General features: G+C 42.6%; 1 protein-coding gene across 1 annotated transcript in view; it reads right to left on the bottom strand.

Moving 5' to 3' along the window:
• LOC138826679 (A disintegrin and metalloproteinase with thrombospondin motifs 18) overlaps positions 1 to 19,523 on the bottom strand; it is a 97,510-nt gene that overhangs the window by 46,439 nt on the left and 31,548 nt on the right. The window contains exons 3-9 of the mRNA XM_070021907.1: positions 14,905 to 15,190; positions 11,645 to 11,838; positions 11,303 to 11,386; positions 9,766 to 9,925; positions 7,561 to 7,666; positions 6,432 to 6,569; positions 4,000 to 4,153 (exon numbers count right to left, since the gene is read on the bottom strand). Coding sequence (XP_069878008.1) covers positions 4,000 to 4,153; positions 6,432 to 6,569; positions 7,561 to 7,666; positions 9,766 to 9,925; positions 11,303 to 11,386; positions 11,645 to 11,838; positions 14,905 to 15,190 — 1,122 coding nt within the window. The remainder of the gene's footprint in view (positions 1 to 3,999; positions 4,154 to 6,431; positions 6,570 to 7,560; positions 7,667 to 9,765; positions 9,926 to 11,302; positions 11,387 to 11,644; positions 11,839 to 14,904; positions 15,191 to 19,523) is intronic.

Genomic DNA, 19,523 nt, shown 5'->3' with positions numbered 1-19,523 from the left:
GAACGATATAATACGTTGGTGGATTGCAGTGGAGAGTGTGTGATTAGATGGTAGGAGGTTTCTATTTACTCCCAAAGAGGAAAGACATACACAGTCTATGCTTTTTTAAAACAAATTTTAAATGGTTACTATAAAGGTGATGTACAGAGGAGCTATGGTTCCATAAGTGTTCTACTCTTGTTCAAGGGAAATGATGGGTTCCAGACACTCACTGGAATTGAAACGTCTTCATGGAAGTACCATTCTCTTTGGCTTCAAACTTTCGCAGTGAGCCTCTAAGCCAAGGTGACTGAGCATCTGCTCTAGGACAGTACCTGTGCTGAGTCCCCTGCTCTATGAGAGTACCTGCGCTAGCTACTGAGTCACAGGACCAACTAAAAAGATGTCCCTTGGTCCAGCTGGTCTTTCCCAGTGCAAGAAAACCACCAGCAGGGAAGTACTGTTAACACTCTCTCCATGTCTAGGGCCGTCGGAAAGACAATACAATTTCACCACTGAGCCAGGAGTACTCACTCCAAATGCTACAGGACCCTTGGCCTGATGGTCTTGGTCTTACTTTGACAATGATGGGAATGGAGCCTCAGGAGAAGGTATTAGGAAACATAAGACATGTCCTGGAAGGTATAATACTTCTCTTAGGTCTTTGTTGGTTCTCAAAGGATGACAGTAATAGAACTTGAATCTGGCCCTCTCAGTCTCTCTACCGGATGATGGTCAATGCTCCAACCATTGCCACCTGCTCTCTTGTGACACAACCAAGGAGACTATCATCAAAGGCCAGAACCAGGGCCGTGAACCTCCATGACTACCAGCTACAGAAGCTTTCTTTCTTCACAAGGACCCCAACTCAAGTATTTTGTGGCAGCCACGAAACACTGAATAATACAAATACTTCAGAAGAGAACCAAGATGGCACTTGGTGTACCAAACACATAGAAAATTTGAGGCTGAGAGAGGAAAGATGAGGGATAAAATAGGGGCAGCCTCAGACACACTCTCCCCAGCCCCAACACTGACAAGGTAGCCAGTGTGAATAGCCAGACGGGCGAAAAGACAGCCATGATGCTGTCTGAACAAGAAGAAAGCCTTCTCATTTGTTGAATGGTGCAACTGTACCAAATTAAGCCCTGCAGTACTATGATTATCTTCTTGTTAGCAGTTACCTATGTAGACACTAATTAGCACTGAGGGAGGCTGAGTCATTTGCCAAAGGCCTCTCAGGAGTGGTAGAAAAAGATCCTTAAACCCAGGTCTATATAATTCTAAAGTGTGTGTGTGTGTGTGTGTGTGTGTGTGTGTGTGTGTGTGTGACAATGAAGATTGTCTAGCTCAGTGGTTCTCAACCACTGTTCAAAGTTTCCCATTCCATAGGTGCAGATAGAACCAGCGTATTTGTGTTTCTAGCAAGTTCCCTGTGATACTGACAATGCTGCATCGTTAGCTGGGTAGGGTACTTGGGGAATTTGTTTTGAGTTTGTTTGGTGCTCTAACCCTTCCTTTCTAGGAATCATGGTCTCGGGGAGGGGCAGGAATAAAACAAACTGAGGAATGAAAGACAGGAAGAGGAAGTAGTGACAGGCTGGTGAAGACGTGGAAGAAGTACTTCCTGTGTCACCAAATTGAGCTCAGTACTCTCAGTGCTAAGCTGGACATGCAGGAGGTTCCATCGCTTCAGAAGTCCCCCCCCCCCCAGCCTCACAAGGGCACTGTGCATGATCTTGGAGTAGAGCCTCTGGTGAAAGGTACAAGCAGTAGAATTATGAGCATGCCAAAAGCCAGGCTGTGGGGGAATAATCCACATTCAGGATCCATGCACCAATGCTTCCTTCCTTCTCCACCTCACCTCCTTGCCATCTTAAACACACCTTTCCTTTTTGGTTTTTTGGTTTCTTGAAGACAGTGTCAATAGAGCCCCACACGCTCAGTGCTGTGGGATTGCAGGCATGCACCGTCATGCCCAGCTAAACATCTCTTTCTGAAGCTATCCTCCCCATCCTCCAGATATTCTCCTCTCTGTGCCTTTCATCATTTTAGTCCCCATCTAGTGTGGAATCTTCATTGCCCTGGGCTCCTTTTCTCTACAAAGACCCTCTCCAAGACAGAGATACTATCTTTTCAAAGTATAGTGTGGTTCTTGAAAATGACGTATAACTTCAGCATGGTTATTTATGCCCTGTACACGGACTGACACACAACAGGCACCCCCAAAATGTCTGTACCTTTGTGTGATTCTGCAGGAATGAGGGTCATTTGAGAAACTTCCTTTGCATTTCTAAAGAGAGTAACTCCATTACCAGTGCTTCACTCGCTGCAGAGTAAGCGAATAATAAATACCTGATTGATGACTGAGGACACTAATAAATCTTCTAGAACAAAGTGATGAAGAGGCCATGTTAGGACTCAACTCTCTTCCAGCAAAGTGAATGGCTATTTGCTTCTGCCTAAGAGCCTCAACTTCACAGGCAAGTTAGAGTCAGCCCTGAATCTGTTCATTTTCACATATTACACATTAACATTAGCCAGAGGGAAGCCCATGTGTCACGGAAGGTATGCCAAGAAATGTGACTGGATACACTTTTTCTTTCAGCATTTAACATATATCCCCTTATCATACTTATGATTGACAGATACTATTTCTCAGGATTTGTATTTTGAAAGTGAGTAGAGTAATACAAAAACAATTAGGTAGGAAAAAAAGGCAGAGATACTGCACAATGAATGAAGATTGCTACTAATGACTGAGTATTAGTTCAAGAAAAGCTGGTCTTCAATGGAGAAGCAGCAGCTCCTCATCATTGCAGAATAAACTTTTTTGTTTGGATTCTGTCCTTTAAAATAGTTTTGTGGCCTTGGGAAAACTGAATACTTTCTCTAAGATCCAAGTGAAAAGGGGCAAGAACTTCTCAGGGATTTTTTTAAAAGTTTGAGGTCAAGTCAAACAAATCTTAAATAAATCCCTTACTGCTGGAAATGACGGGTGGAGATGGTGATGGTAATGGTGGTAGAGGATGGTGGTGGTGGTGGTGGTGGTGGTGGTGGTAATTATGATGGCGCTGATATGACCTACGCATGTTTCTATAGTTGATATTGATAACGTGGGAGCTGGTGGTGCGTAATGGTAAAAAAGAGGAATAGGGAGAGACAGAGGAAGAGGAAGAGGAGAAAGAAGAAGTGGTGAAGGAGAGAAAGAGGAGGAAGAAAAAGAGGAGGTAGTAAAGGAGGACGCCAAGTAATAAGACACTGGCAGATAGGAAGTTCAAACCTCCCTAATTGCGTGTCTGGTACCCATAGACTTCATCTGCTAGTAGTAAATCTGGGAAGAATAGTTTATACTTATCACTGGTTTTATATCCTTCATGTTTATTTACCTTCATGTTTATAGACCTGTTCAGGTACCCAGGACTTCTCACTGGATATGGAGAATATGCCAACTTAACAATGGTCCTAATTTTTGGTAATACTGACAATGATAACGATCCTTGACGAAGTGCAGTGAGAGAGCTCTCCTTTCTACAGGGTGAATTCTTGCATTTTCCCATTTTTCTTGTTCATGTCTTGAATGAAAAAGGACTCAACAGAAAAATCATACTCCAGAACACTCAAGATACACCTTGAATTTCTACAAAAATATTGGTTACCAATGACAATTTTAAATAAAAGGCACATGGAGGCATTTAGTGATGAAGTTTCTATAAACGTGAAGACTATAGAATCAGTGATGAGAAGTAAGTAAAAGCTATTCTTCCCAGATTTACTGCTAGCGGATGAAGTCTATGTGTAGACGGGAGGAATTTCCTTCTAAGGGTGCTATTTAACCTGGGTCTGGATAACACATCGACAGTAAAATTGCCACTGAATCATCATGCCAAACAACTGACATTTTAGAGATAACCCAGACTCTCACCTTTGACCTCGGCAAAGCAAATGTTTATCCTTCCTGTAGGTACACAGACAGGCTGTAGAATCTTAATGCAAGCTGGACATCACGAGCAAACATACCTTCGCAAAACCAAGGCTGCATAACTTGGCTTTGGCTCCGAATTGCCACTTGCACTGAGTGTCGGCATCATAAATCTGTCCTGGGAGTTTGTCCGGATATTTATATTGCCCTGTTTGCTTGGGTTCATCCACTAGACATCCAGCCTGAGGTGTGCTAGAGTGGATAACACATCCCTATTAATTACCAGGTCATCTGTGATCTCTCCACTTAAAGTAAACTGCCCCCCTCTGAATACAGTGATACAAAGAAAACTAGAACATAGTTAAAGAAAACAAGTAGAAATTTAAAGTTCTAATACTTATTTATTCCCAAAAGTGAGTCTTATCTGAAAGAATAATATAAGCCACAGTCCCAGGGCACTGGGTGGCCCAGACATTCAAGGGACCTGTCTTGCGATTGGACAGGAGATGGGAACAGTAAACTATGAAATTTCCTTCAACAATCTCCTATGACATTTGACCACTTTTTATTGCATGTCTACTCTGGGGAAAGGATGAAGCACTAAAGCTATACAACAACCCAGACAGAGACAATGAGCACCTTCACTTTAAATCCTGATGTGTTTTGTTTTGTTTTTACAGGTGAGGAGGCACAGGTCAAGGATGTGCTTTGCCTCAAATAAGCGTCACCAACTTTAAGGTACTCAGAAGGCTGAGATCTGAGGATCACAGTTCACAGCCAGCCCAGGCAGGGAAGTCTGTAAGACTCTTATCTCCAATGAACCACCAGAAAACAGGAAGTACAGCTGTGGCTCAAAGTAGCAGTGTGCTAACCTTGAGCAAAGAAGCTCAGGGACAGTGCCCAGGCCCTGAGTTCGAGCCTCATGACCAACTACAACAAAAACTTCATTAAGGTTATTGAAAGAATCTGGAGGAGGGATACACTGATGGGTGAGGTATGTTTATGACATGATGAGATGAAAATCAGTCTTGACAGACTCACTTCTTAGAAAAAAAAAACTTTATCTCCACTTATTTAAATAATTAAACTACGGTATTACTAAGAGGTTAAGTATCAAGGTGGTTACACATAATTTTCGGAGGTCAGATAAATAGAGGGCCTATTGATCATACATCCAAGACTTTCATTTTTGTCAGTGACTTTGATAAGGGTTGTTTCACAGATCAAACGAGAATGTAATACATTTATCACAGCACAGTAATCAAAGTTAGCTGCTGTTACCATTATTGTTGCCCTAAAGCAGTTAACTATAATATATGCATGGTGGAGATTTTTTTCTACATCAAGATGATCTTGATTTATCATATTTATTGAATACATTGCACATGAGTTAGAAAAGAAAAATTTATGCCCTCAAAGCATGAACTTAAAACTAACAAGAATATCTGACTGGTAATGCTTACTATATAGCAAAAGTGTTTTTTTCAATGTTTTTAATCACCCTTTGGGCATCGTTGGGTTAGACATTCTTATACTGAATTGGCCTTGCCCACACATCTAGCTGATCCTGTTAATATTTACAAATAATATGTAGTGGTATAAATGCATCGAGAATATAAATTCCCGAAGAAATGCCACTAATGTCTGCTGAAAGGCACGTGTAGCAACACAGATTACAAATGCTCTATCTACGCGTGTCTGCAAGGATACATCTTCATTCATAATTAAACTTGATGGTCATTGTTTAGTATGAATCAAGTAGTACTTAACTTCTTATACAAGTCTCAGAGTTCTGACTTATCAAAATGACTATCTATAGCTACATCTCCTTTGGATGATTTCTAGACACTGAGCTGGCCTGTCACCATTTCTAAGCAAAATGACCCATCAAGAACGTGTTTTTTATTACTAAAAAAAAACGATATGCACTATTAGAGTATCTTTAATATTCTTAGGACCTATGGATTGATGAGATTAAAATAGGTTCAGTAAATCAATAACCTCAGTGCTCTCTCTCTCTCTCTCTCCCTCTATCCCTCCTTCCCTCCATCCCTCCCCCTTTCTCTCTCTCTCCACCCATAGTAGAAAGGCAATATGTGCAGCAACCTTTGGAAGACAAAGAAGAGAGATGGAGTTATGAAGGCAAATCTTAGGGTCAGCATGAACTTAAATGTGAATCTGCAACTTACCAGCTCTCATGCCTTAAGCAATGCAATTAGTCTAAGACCCAACTTCCTAAGTTTTAGAATGAAGAGAATAATAGCATTGCTGGGGGAATGAAACAGGGCTAAATATATGGAGAGGCTTTGACTCCATAGAAGGCCTTTGATTTTTCAGCAATAACAATAATACCATCTGATCATCATTGCATTCATTCAGGATGTTTTTGTTGTTGTTATTAAATTTTATTATTTTTGTTTTATTGCGAGGTCAAAAGAAACTTTATTCTTTTCTTTTTTTACATCCATTAAACACTATTCCCTGTTACTGCTACCAGATCTGGGCACACACCTGCTCTCATCTGTCTTACCTGAGGAATTTCTTGAGGTACTGGCGGCTACAGGAAGACCACGCAAACACTCCATTGTTTCCAGTCAACGTAGGAGACATGATGTTGCCTTCTGCCTTCCTGCAGGGGTTGCCCTCGCCATCATGAATCATGCCAAAGCTGGGCAGAGGGGAGAGATCACCCTTCTGTGAACCCATTCGCCAAGGGGTAACCAGGGGGCAGGGAAGGGGGAGATGCACTGAGAATCAATAAACCCAGGTGAGAGATAGTTATTAACACTGTAAGAAAGAGACAGACAAAAACGAGTTGCTATCAACTGCTGTTCAATGTGTGATCTTTGCTTTTAAGTCAGAATTGGATACTCTGAATATGTAATAGAAGTCATGTTGAATAAAATATACCTGCATGTGCATATTATATATACACTACATGCACCTGTGTGCACGCACGTGCACACGCCCATGAGTGAGTGGGTGCGCGTGCATGCATGTGTGCACACACACACACACTTCTAAACTGGTATATCCAATGAGTCACTGTGTAAAGTGGTGTGCTTCCTCAAATGCTACAGCTATTACTCAAATAATGCTGGAAAGTTCTATGTGTCATTGTCTCCACACAAAATTACATGCCTACCAAAATGAATATATCTTATTACTCTCAACTTTTCTCATTGCTAACTCTAGTATCATTTCTAACTTTAGTCTCATGAAAGCGAGATTTATGAATACCCATTACAAGAATATTCATGTACATGTCACTGACTAAAAGAATACCCAGGATGTACAACAACAAAAGTTTAACCACATGTAATTGTATTCAGGGGATTTATATGTCTCTGTTATTGATTGTTTCCTTGGTGTAAAGGATGAGCTGAGAGGTAGCTTCACTGAAGTAGTAGGAAGGGAAATAAGTATGGGGAAGACCTGAGAGTTGTTTAAACAACAGGCAGTCCACTTGTGCAGACAAGAAATGCTGTAACACAGAGACACTGACGAGATGGCCTTGACAGAGCCTTTCTTACAGCCAGACATTATTCTAAGAATTTTATCCCATGTATCCCACCTGAATCAATAATAATCTTGAGAGGAATGCTGGTGAATCACTTGGCCAGTTTTCAGATAAGGCTGTGAACCAAGGAGCCACTTACTTGTGCCCTGACTCGTGAGCAATGGTGAAAGCCAGGCCAAGTCCCGTATCTTCATTGATGGTACAACTTCGATACTTACTGCACATTCCGCTGATGGGTGCAAACCCTGTAGAGAGATCGGGTTCAAATGTCAACCGGAGGGGGGAGCACAGATGAAATCCACTCTGTTGTCCTCGAAATTTTCCACACAGTTTTAGTTTAATGGATTTGTTGTTGTTTTGCAGGAAAACACTAATGGTATATGGTTCTCTGCTTGTCCTGGATGACAGACAGACAGACAGACAGACGACAGACAGACAGCTAGCTAGCTATTCCAACTATTCTAACTATTCCAATGCACCATGTTAGCTGAACCATGGTGATACTGTCCTAACACCGGATACATTTTCCAAGAGAAAACACACATCTTGGTCTTTCTCTAGAGCAGAGAATGTGAAATGCTCATTTTTCTCCCAGCTACTACAATGTGATAAGTGTTCCCAAAGTCGCCTCCTTCCAGAAGCAGTTATAAAAGCAGTACAGCCGACTCTGGATTCCATGTCAATCTATATTATAGGGTGTGGATGTCTTTCTTCTCAGTTTTGTGTCTTTACAACCAGTAGAGCAGTACAATGTAGCCATTGAACTTTAAGTACATGCTTATGAATTGACCACACCCATCCCATGTGAAAATCTTCAGGGAAACAGAATATGAAGACCCTTATCCTGGGTGACTGCAGCCTCAGATGCTAGCCAAACACCACGCCCTGCTCTATCTCTATGTCTAGTATGCGTTTGTGTTCCTGTAGAGAGTTACAGATAAGGAAACTGGGGCCCAGAAAGGGAAAATCAATGCATTTCAGGTGGCACAGTCAATAACCCCAACTTCAGGAATCATGCATCGTTCATTTGCCTGCATTAGAACATGCTGCTAAAAGTCTGAGCAGTTTGTGGGTTTCCTGATGATGTTTTTGTCTTTCAAAGTCTTTCCTTATACTTTGGTCTCTGGTTGGCTCTTTCTCAGAAGATCATTTCGAAACATTAACAATGCATTGGTAACCAGATATTACCTTATGCAGCTCAAACTCAGAATAGGAATTTCAAAGTTCACTTTTAAAAGCCCTTCTCACGAAGCAATTCCCAAAGCAGTTGTGCTTATTCAAGACTGTGATTAATAGTGAATTAAAAGAGGCTTGTCTTCCAAGGTATAACATGAGACATTAGAGAGAATTTTTAAAGCATTAAAAAATGTTACATAAAGCCCAATCTACTTTTATCACTAATAAACCATAGGGGATTAGAAAGTACGTTGGAGAAGAAATGATTGGTGAAGGGAAACCACGTAAACTTTCTCAGCTCCTTGTCTTACCTATCCATCTGCACCACGGTTGCTAGTTTCTGCTTTCTGGTTTTGTCAGTGCATTGCAGTAGAATACAACCATGCTCGTTTGTTTATGCATTGCCTGTGGCTGCTTTTGCACGAATGCAATTGATGAGTAATTACCACAGAGTGATGGTCTGCAGAATATAACATACTTACTCTCTGGCTCTTTACAGAGCCCTAAGTAATCACCAATTCATCAAAAAAGGTGGAGGAGAGGCTAAATTCCAGTTATATGCAATGGAATATAGAAAATGCAACACAGGTATAATATAAAAACATATATAGTCATTACTCTCAGTATCCTGTGCAACTTTGGATGAAGTGAGTCCTTCAAAACCAAATACCTTGAGGAAGCCCTGGTACCTAGTGGGACAGCAAAGCACCACGAAAATCAAGCAACTTGTCTCCAGTATCCCAGTTCTATAGTAATGATGCTTATGAAACAACTTGTTTAGTTACACAATGATGCGTCATCTTACACCTCAATGAAAACCGAAGAGATCAGAATACGTAGCTCCCCATTCCACACTGCGCTCACCAGGGTACCATGAGGGTACTCCATAGTCAGACATGGTTGTCATGTACTAGTGTATATAATGTACATTAATGATGTTTCAATCAACAGTGGGTTGCTTGTCCATATGACAGTGATCTCATGAGAGTATAGCATCTAGGAATGTTGCATCCATCTCTGTAATCTTCTCCAAATGTGTCCCTGTTATTAAGTAGGGTGTGACTCTATGTTTTCAATGAGCTTCACAGGCACTATGCATTTAATACAAAATTTCCATACTGTGCTTTTTACCAAGTAGGTGTGCATGAAGGATCTAGTCATACCATACCTAGAGTGTCGCATGGCTCATTCTTCCAGGAGCAGATATCAAAGCCTGTGAGCAGGATGGCATGATCGTGCCTCTTGCCATTCTTTCCCACGAGGGCAGACTGCCATTGACAAAAGCTATTCAGAGACTGGTCTGCATGGTGGTTGATCAACAATCCTCCCTATTGGAAACCCACGCAAATCAGAGTGTAATTTTTGTCAGAGCCATAAACACGAAATGGTAAACGCTCATAATTGTTCAAGCAAATACAATGTTTCAGTAATATGGTTTTACAAATCAATTCTATTTCTACCAGCAATAACCCTCTATCCATTAAAGGTACCTTTCTTCACACCACCAGGTACCACCTTTATAAAATCTTAGAAGATAATAAATGAATGTGTGATGATGTCTTCAACAGAGTATGTAACCAAGGCAGTAGCCACAACTTATTTGCCTCTCCTGAGAGATTTCCAGCCAATGGTTTGGTACATCCTACACTACAATCCATCAACCAACCATCAATACAATGTCCACTGAGTGAATGAAGTCATAAGACTCTAAAAGGCAAGAGAGGGATTACCCTTACAACAATAATTTTTCAAAATGTTTGCTCAGTCAAAATGATTGAGTCGGGGGGAAGGGGAAGGTTTTAAGATAAGATCTTTGATCATCACTGAATTGGGGAGCTGTAGGCTTCAACGGCCTTGTGCAGTGCATATATGGAGAGACGAGAGGCAAAAATGTCACCTAACTGATGCATGTCCTCCCTTTCTAAAAATCCCAGGGATAATTTGATAAGTCATTAACCTTTGGAGCTGTCCACACCTGGGCAATTGGATCATTTTCTCTGTTATCTCTGTCTCCCTGCTTTTTGAATTCTTTATCAGGGTTATAGGTGAAGAGAGAAAGCCCCATCGGGTATAAAAACAGTCCCTCAGACTGGTGATCTCTGTTGTCAAAAAATACAACTTAAACATCAAAGCACTACAAAACAGTGAGGGGCATGCAATTTGACACGTTATTCTATGTTCTGGTTTTGTCATTTGCCCCATGCCAATGTCTTATACCTCTCAGGAACTGATTCAAGGGTGATTAAGCATTCCTTGCATAGTCTCCATAGCACAGAAGAATTACAAGCACATTCTACTGCTTTTTCCCCCCATCTATTGTCAACCTACTCTTCTGCATCTACCAAGGATGGCCTGGTATACCAAGCTTGCAAATTCCAACTACCCCTTTCCTCTATGACCTTGTGAGTCCTACCTAGTATTTATATCTTTCATCTTTTCTTTATATTATGTAGGCATTTCATAGGTGTGGGCCACTGTCTTGGCATGCATGAATGCATATATTAGTATTGCCTATGTTAATGTGAAAACAATGATTTCTGTGGTGCTGTAGGTTAATTTTCTTGGTTTCACAGTCCAACTAGACAGCTCTTGCCTTGAGGAAAGGGATCCACATAATTTCAGATTTTCAACTATCATGACTATTCCATGGCGTGGCTGGAAGACAGCAGAATGAATGGAGAAATAAACAAAAGATTCCCACTCACAGGTTCCTGCTCCAGAAGAATGAGGCTCACCACAACGATGTTGATGTCACTGCCAATAGTCCCATCTTTAAACAAACTGGAAACCTGGTACAAGGAGGAAAATCAAGTCTCAAAGAAATGGAAAAATGTATGGTGAGAATCAACCAGACATTGACAAGTGTGTCGGCTTTAATTTGACAAACCAGGTACAACCTTACGAATCCATTTCTTAGGATTCATTGTCAGCCTCCATAAAACCAGGTGGCTGCATCTCAGAGTCCATCAACCCTGTTGTATGATTTAGAGGGACCAGAAGGCCCCTTCCTTAGGGGGCCCGGAAGGGCTCAAGCCCACCTCGCTTACCATGTTCATGACTGTGAGAATGTACGTGGTCACGTTTCCCTTGCCATGCTTCTCCACCATCTTCTTGTCTGCCACCACGAGGGTTTCCACATTGAGGCCCCTCTGCGACTTTCCAGCTGACCTTCTGGGCCGCCCTGAGCTCCCATATTCATCAAACCTCAGGTAGGTGTCCTCTGAAGGAGGCTTGGGGGCATCTATGAGGACCATAAGAACATTTGGAAGGAATGTCAGTAGAGGGTAACTAGGTGAGCTCAGTAGACCAAAAGAGGTGAAGGAAGAAGGGAAGGAGGAAGACAAGGCAATGTCTACACAAGGGTAGAAAAACGATGCCACCCTCACTTCACTAATAATGCCATCACCAACACCTGCCTTGATGTTTTGTACCTAATAAGCGATTAACAAAGACCTATTTCATAGATGTGTATTCATGCATGGCTGGATGGACCAGGGGATGGGTGGACCAGTGTATGGGTGGAATTATGGCTGAGTTGACTAATGGATGGATGGACTTGTAGGTGGGTGGAAGTGTAGATCAGTGGATCTATGGATGGGTAGATGGTGGGTAGATTTATTTAGTCACTGAAAAATACTCTGAAGAGAAAAAATAGAAAAAAGAAAAAGACAAAAACAGTAAAAGAAAAAAGAAAAAACTGCAATTCTACTTGGTACAGAAGGCAATCAACAAAAATCAGTAGAGGTCTTTGAAGGAGGTAATGCTTATTACCCTAAAATTATGAAAATATACATTACTAGTCAGAGCTGACTTGATAATATTTTATATGTTATTTCATGAATAAAATACAAAACTCTTATGAAATACTACCTGTGCCTTCTATTTTTGTTTCATCAACGTAAACTTAAATGCAACACACAAGAAATGGTCAAAGGGTGGGTGAATGCAGGCAAAATATTCGAAGTGTATAAGGAAAAATGGCCCGAGGTCAGCTGAGGGGATGGGTGAGGTTGGGGGAGATTGCTCAAGATGCATCGTACTCACAGCTCAAATGAAACCCCTTTGTCCAACTAAAGGATCATAAAAAATAATTTTTAAAAGAAGTGGCTAAATAAAGGACTTTTTAAGCTGATATTGACTTCATTATTGGGGGAAACAAGTCAGGTGTGGGATTTCAAAAACGTGTCATAAAGGGTTTAAAACTTAACAGCGTAATTATACTGGCCTTACTCTGATTAGAGACCTACAGGTGTTTGCTGGGACCGGCACAACACCTGGCGTGAGCGAATAGTGATAAGTCTGGTGAGCCCTGGAGAGATAAAGACAATGGCATTTGGAAAACAGAGGACAGTGATGTTGGACTGAAGTCATAAAGGAAGATTGTAATACTACAACAACTAGTGAAAATCAGCCTTCCACAGAAGGAGAACACAGGATCGAACCTCATGTAGTGTTAGATTTAAAACAAAGTCTACTAAAGTTCACCATTCATTAGCCCTATCGTCTTGGGTCTCTGTTGCTTCTTTCTTGAAAAGGACAGGATAACCGTGCATAAGGTAATCCTACACATTAGCTTTGATGTCTCATATTACATACACAGCAGTACCACCATAACACCACAGTATCATGGATTCCAGTATTACTGGGAGATGCTAGCGGGATGGTCCTTAAAGAGGAGCTAACCACCAACAAAAGCCTGTTGAAATGGTAGAACATTTTCTGTATGATAACTCGCAATGAATGTCCTGTCATGCTCGCTCCTCTCATCCCTAAGAGCCCTCATTGGTCCTTCATTCAGTGCAGTATCACTTACCACGTGTGGCTTCAGAGCCGCTGAAATGTGGCTGGTGAACAGATAAATCCAATTCTTTATTTAATATAATTTACATTTGTAATACTTCTCTCAGCAACTGGAAAGCTTGTACCTTTGAGACAACTGGACTATAGAAATCGACTTTTTCAACTTGAAAACTTGTGGAAATCAAAATACAGATAACTTCTCATGAAAACTGATCATCTGAATTGAAATTGAGCCATAAAAATACACTAAAAAGTGGGGTGCTGGTGGCTCCTGCCTGTATTACTAGCTATTCAGGAGGCTGAGATTGGAGGATCAGTTTGAAGCCAGCTGAAGCAGAAAAGTCTCTGTGACTCCCAGAAGTGGCTTGCAGCTCAAGTGGTAGAATGCTAGCCTTGAGCACAAAGAGGCTCAGGGACAGTGCCCGAGCCCTGAGTATAAGCTCCACAATTGACAAAAAACAAAAACACAAACAAAACAAAAAACCTAAAAAACTGGGAGAGAGTGAGGGAGGGAAGTGACACTGTTCAAAAGAAATGTACTCTTTATTTGCCGTATGTAACTTTAACCCGTAACTTAACAACACCTTCATAATAACAGTAATTTTTTTTTGTCAGTCATGGGGCTTGAACTCAAGGCCCTAAGCTTTTTTGCTCAAGGCCAGCACGCTACCACTTTGAGCCACATCTCCAATTCTGGTTTTCTGGTGGTTGATTAAAGAGTCTCACAGACATTTCCTGCCTGGGCTGGCTTTGAACCATGATCCTCAGATTTCAGCCTCCTGAGTAGTTCAGACTACAGACCTAAGCCACCAGCGCCTGGCTAATAGAATTAAAAAGTGAACACTCTAAACACTAGATGTCCCAAATATAATGTGAAAAGACAATGCATAATATTTCATTAGAAATTCTTCTATATGTTGCAATGATGATATTATCTGTTTTGGGGGTTAGAGGGCATGTTTCTAAAATTAATTTGACCTTCCACATATTTAAAATGACTGTTATAAATTTTTAATTTTAATATCTGGGGCTTGCATGATATTTCTATTGTACAATATTGATCAAGAACATTCCAGAGCTCTTACTGGCTCACAAAGTATTCCCAAGAGTCACCAGGCGTGTGGCACTCTCCCCTCCCTTTAGAGCCCATGTTCTTGTTTTCTGGACGATCTCTTCTTCCTGTCCCCAGAAGGAACACCCAACCACACCTACAGATTCACCTCCAATTTGGTTCATCAAGGGGTCATCTCAAAGTCTTTCCCAAGAACCAAAGTTGAGACCTGCAGCTAACCCTTAAACCCACATCTCAGTATTTCTGAATTTAACCCAGACAGATGGGCCGTCGGGATGATTACCCGTGCTTCCTTGACCCACCATCATCCAGGGCAGTGGGGAAGCTGCCTAGCCCAGATCCTAACCTGCAGTGGGCAGCCCCACCCACTCCCAAGACAACCTGTGGAGCGAGTCCCTCCTAAGCACAGAACAAGAAAAAACTTTCCTTACATACATTTCTTGCGTCGTCCACAAAAATGTTGCCTTTGCCACCTTCGATGGGGGTAGTGCTCTGTCTCTTGACTCTGGGGTGCCGGGGGGCTCTGGCCTGGGGAGTGACCGGGAGAAGTCTGGTGAGAGCTGGGGTAGCCGTGGTACTGCTGGATCTTCTGCTCAGCTGTTCTTTTATACAGTACATGAGGCTGGTGGCCTGCCGGGGAACTGTAGTTATGTACCTGGGCCAGCAGCTGAGGTAACGGTGAGATGAGGAATTCGTTTTTTCGCGTCTTTATCAGACCTGACTAAAGAGCCAAACACAAGAGAACACATTTGTGATGCCATGCATCCATCCCACATGCGCCCCCTTTCTCCTGGGCCGTTCCCAGCATCTGTGTAGTGACAACTTCCTGTGGAGAGACAGGAAATGGCTCCACATCTACCATCCCAATTTTATCTGCATCATTACATACCTTGTTGCCATGGCTACTAGTAAGGCGGATGGTCCTCCATCTCCTGAACTAATGCTCACTGCTACTATGCTGTCAAGTTTATGTGTGTGTGTGTGTGTGTGTATGTGTGTGTGTGTGTGAGAGAGAGAGGTGGGGGAGGGAGGTGATAGAGATCGAGGTCTTTACACACTCTAGGCATGTACATGTACTCTACCACTGAGCTGCCAGCTAGGCCGCTGATTCTGATGTGTATGTGGGTTTGCAGGACTTAACTCTGGGGCATCTTGTTTGCCTTTGCCTGGCAGATGCTAGTAAACATGGGAGAGGGTGATGAAGATATAAATGCCCACACTAATGTGTTGGTAATGTATTCTATCGTGATTTCATAAGCTCCCATTAGAATGTAGGTGTGGCCCTTAGTGTCCCAGTACCTCAAGTATCTACTGCCTTCGGAGAACTTATCTTATGGGCCCACACGGCTAGAACCTGGATGTCCAGATGGATGATTTGGCTCACCCAGTACATGCTGGGTATTTTTTAAAGCTTCACAAAATAGTTCCTAGTCATATCCTCACAGAGATGATGGGAGAAGATCGACAGGCAGAATGAAAGGTTAAAATGAGCCCCACGATTCCAGAAATCGCCTGCATTACGTTCCCAGGTGCCCACCCATCCACCTCTCACCTGGGCCATGGCCTCTAGCAGCTTCTAGTCCACATTCTGAACTATTTACCTACTAGCCCCAAACCTCACCTGTCCTCTCCAACCTGGAGTTCTAACCCAACGGACATCCACTGCTACCCTGGACTCGGTTAGGAATCTCTCTTTGGGGCTCACAGATTCCTGTACATGCTGCTCCCTGTAGGCCTTTGTCCCCTGTCCCTCAGTGTCACGCCATTCCAAACATCTACTCAGTCCTTCACACTCAGCGGTCTTTGTGCACACGTGTGTTCCTTCTCCAGATCGGTCCTGGACTTCTTGGATTGTCTCCAGTGTCCTGGCTTTGACGCCATCTCCTCAGAGCAGCGGTGCTTCCAAAAACTCTCCACTCCCACTGGCAAATAATCTTCAGGCCACAGTCTGCTGGTGGGCTTCTCAACGAAGGACATCTGTGTCCTGACTTTGGCCAGTCCTCACTCCACGCCCCTCCTTACTTTCTACACAGCCTCTATCATAGATACCACTGGCACATGCTCCCTATGTTGGGCAACAAACAGTGATGTTTATCACCACATGCCAGAGCAGCGGGGATGCAGAGGTCACATCAAGTTGGGGGTATGTAACTAGGAGGTGGGGGACGAGTTCCATTAGAAAAGGAAGATAGGTAGACGTGAGCAGGAATGGGGAGACACCCTGGGCTACAAAGATTCCTTTTTTCACACCTGGTAGTCCACACTCAGCATCAGCGAATAAGATAATGGTCTATACCCTTATGGAACCCACTCCCTGTGTCAAGATTAAACCAGGAAGAGCAAAGAGGACAGGAAGTCTCTGCTCAGTGGCTAAGTCATATGGGGAGGGTCTTATTCTGCACCACCTAGCAACCCTGCCATCTTGGATAAAACCCCAGCCTCCAAGAACTTCTACACAGTGAGGCTTTAGCTGGATTGCTTACCTCACCTCTAAGGCATAATTCCCCCTTCTTTCCTTTTTCTTTTTCTTTTTTAAATATTTCATTGTTGGTGTAGAGGTGATGTACAGAAGCGTTACAAAAGTCAGGTCATGAATACATTTCTGTTTTTGAACCACGTCACCCCTTCCCTCGCTCTCTCCCAGTTTTCCCCTGCCATTCTCACCCACAAGATGTATAGCAATTCCTCTTTCTTAATAACCACTCTTTACTATCTTCCTATCCTGTGTGGTTCCTTTGCTGTACAGCGGTTGGGGGGGTACCCTAATATTAGGCTTTGTACCCAAGAACTGAACGATGTCAGGGTACCATCAGCAGCAGTTAAGATCATGAAACAAACTCTTTGTATAGCCCCAGAGTGAGGCCAGGAGCAGGCTGTGCAATGTCTTCTTTAACCCTACAGCTAGGAAATCCTAGCAGGAAGCAACAGGTAGAATTCAGGTTCCCCATTCCCCCTGAGCAAGAGCCCCTCATCCAAACCATGCCCTCCCTTCTTCCCTTCCTGGCTGTAACAAGACAAAAGGCCCCATTTATAGTCCCCTAAAGACAGAGTGATTGAAGAGGGAGGGAATTTGAAAAAAAAAAAAAAAACAGTGAATTATCCTGAAAGCCCTCCAGCTTTACTCACTTCCTTACTTGGTTGAACTAATATCAAAGGCTTAAGCTACTTAAGTGCCTGGACTAGACCAACCGGTTTAGAAGCTTTCTATTTTCCCTCTTATTCCATGAAGTCAGTGGGCTACTCAATTGTTTAATAGAAATTTCTATATTGAGAAAGTGATTTTTTTTAAATATAGCCATCTTCTATTGAGACAACTATCTTGGCTCCACACACTGCAGTTCAGAGTGTCAAGAGTAAAAATCTAAACTAATTCTTTGTAGCAAAACAAGAAAAGTCATCAGGCACCAGTGGCTCAGGAGGCTGAGATCTTAAGAATCAAAGTTTAGAGCCAGCTCAGGCAGACAAATCCATGAAACTCTTATCTCTAACTAGGAAAAATCCGCAATGGTAGACATGCCTCAAGTGGTAGAGCACAAAGACAAAAGCCAAGCAAGAACACAAGGCCCTGTGTTCAACCCCCACCAGTACCAGCAGGAGGAGAAGGGAGAATGCTAGCAAATATCAACCTAAGAGTAGATCTCTAGAGCTTATACCCTAGGCCAGTTTGTCATGTGTCACCTCTCAATAAACCAACAGAATGACCTTCTAGCTCACTCCCCTGTTGCCAAACTCTAGTCTTTCTTGCTCCATAGTTACTTTTCCCAAAGCATGGCATTGAACGGTCACCGACCAAGAGTAGGGATATTACGCCCAGGATATTATCCCACCAGGTAGCCTTTCTGGTATTGTCTATCTCTTGTTCCTTTTAGCTGAGCTAGAGCTGCACTGGTTCTACTGCTGTTTGAGAAACAGGAAGGCCAAGCTCCCATCCCAGAATCTTCTGTGGTGGCTACTTTCTGTGCCTTGCCCTAGAGATCTTCTTTCTTTTAGTACCCTCTCCCCATCACAGTCTATCAAGACACAACTAACTCCTGTCATTTTCAACATCAGTCAGTTTGGTTTACCTGTAACATGCCTTATCAATACTTGCTGGTCCCACAGGGAGCTGCTCCCCTCTGTGCTTTCTGTCCTTTGCTCACAATGAGTGCCACAAAGGCTGTGACGTGTGTCTGTATTGCTGACTTTGCATGCCCAGTGTCTCACGCATGGTAGATGCTTTGTAAATATTTGTGGACTAATTCCACCCATCACATAACATGCTCAGTGCTGAGGAAGACCTAAAAATGAAGCAAGACATGGATGCCTAGAATTTAAGGATTCCCCTGACCGCCCCCCCCCCTACTATGGAAGAGGAACACAACCGATGAATTAGATCTGTCTCTCTCCCAAGTCCTCATTCTGATTTACAGACCTATCCCACAGGCCCCGGCCCATCCTGCACTTGGTCACAGCACACTCTGAAGACCCCTTTGAAGGGACTATTATTTCTCTAGGTTCTGCTTAGTCCTGGTGATCTAAATCCTCCCACAAAGCAGAGATAATGTCGTACCTAATTCTGTGCCCTGAGGACACAGATGGCTTTGGTGTGGCATTGAGATTATGCCAAAGACCTAAAGGGACATCCTGGACTCTGTGGGAAGGATGAAATTAGGGCGGGCCATCTCTGAGGATAATACTTCAACAGTGGAAAGGAGCCAAAGGTTCGGAAGGGAAAAGCCCTAAGAACCAAGCAATGTGATAGAAAACTCCAGCAGTGCATCCCTGTAGGGATTTTCTGACTCTTATAGCCGTGAAAGAATTGTGAAATATGGTAAGAAGTTAGACAGGAGGAACTGACATCACACGCACACGTTACCTATCATCTATAGTGTATCAAGTCTCATTAATACACCATCTTTGCTCTAGATTTCCTTTTTAAAAGAAATATCTAAGCATTAGAAATATAGGTTACCCACACATCAAAGTCTAGACCTTCTATATCATATCTGAACAGGTGCCTATTTTGCTATAAGTTTAGTATCCCTTGCTAGGAAAAACTCTTAACTCCTAGCAAT

The sequence above is a fragment of the Dipodomys merriami genome, unplaced genomic scaffold, assembly GCF_024711535.1.
Source record: "Dipodomys merriami isolate MVZ:Mamm:240054 unplaced genomic scaffold, mDipMer1.0.p SCAF_148, whole genome shotgun sequence".
Classification (NCBI taxonomy): domain Eukaryota; kingdom Metazoa; phylum Chordata; class Mammalia; order Rodentia; family Heteromyidae; genus Dipodomys; species Dipodomys merriami.
This window is presented reverse-complemented; position numbering and strand designations above follow the sequence as displayed.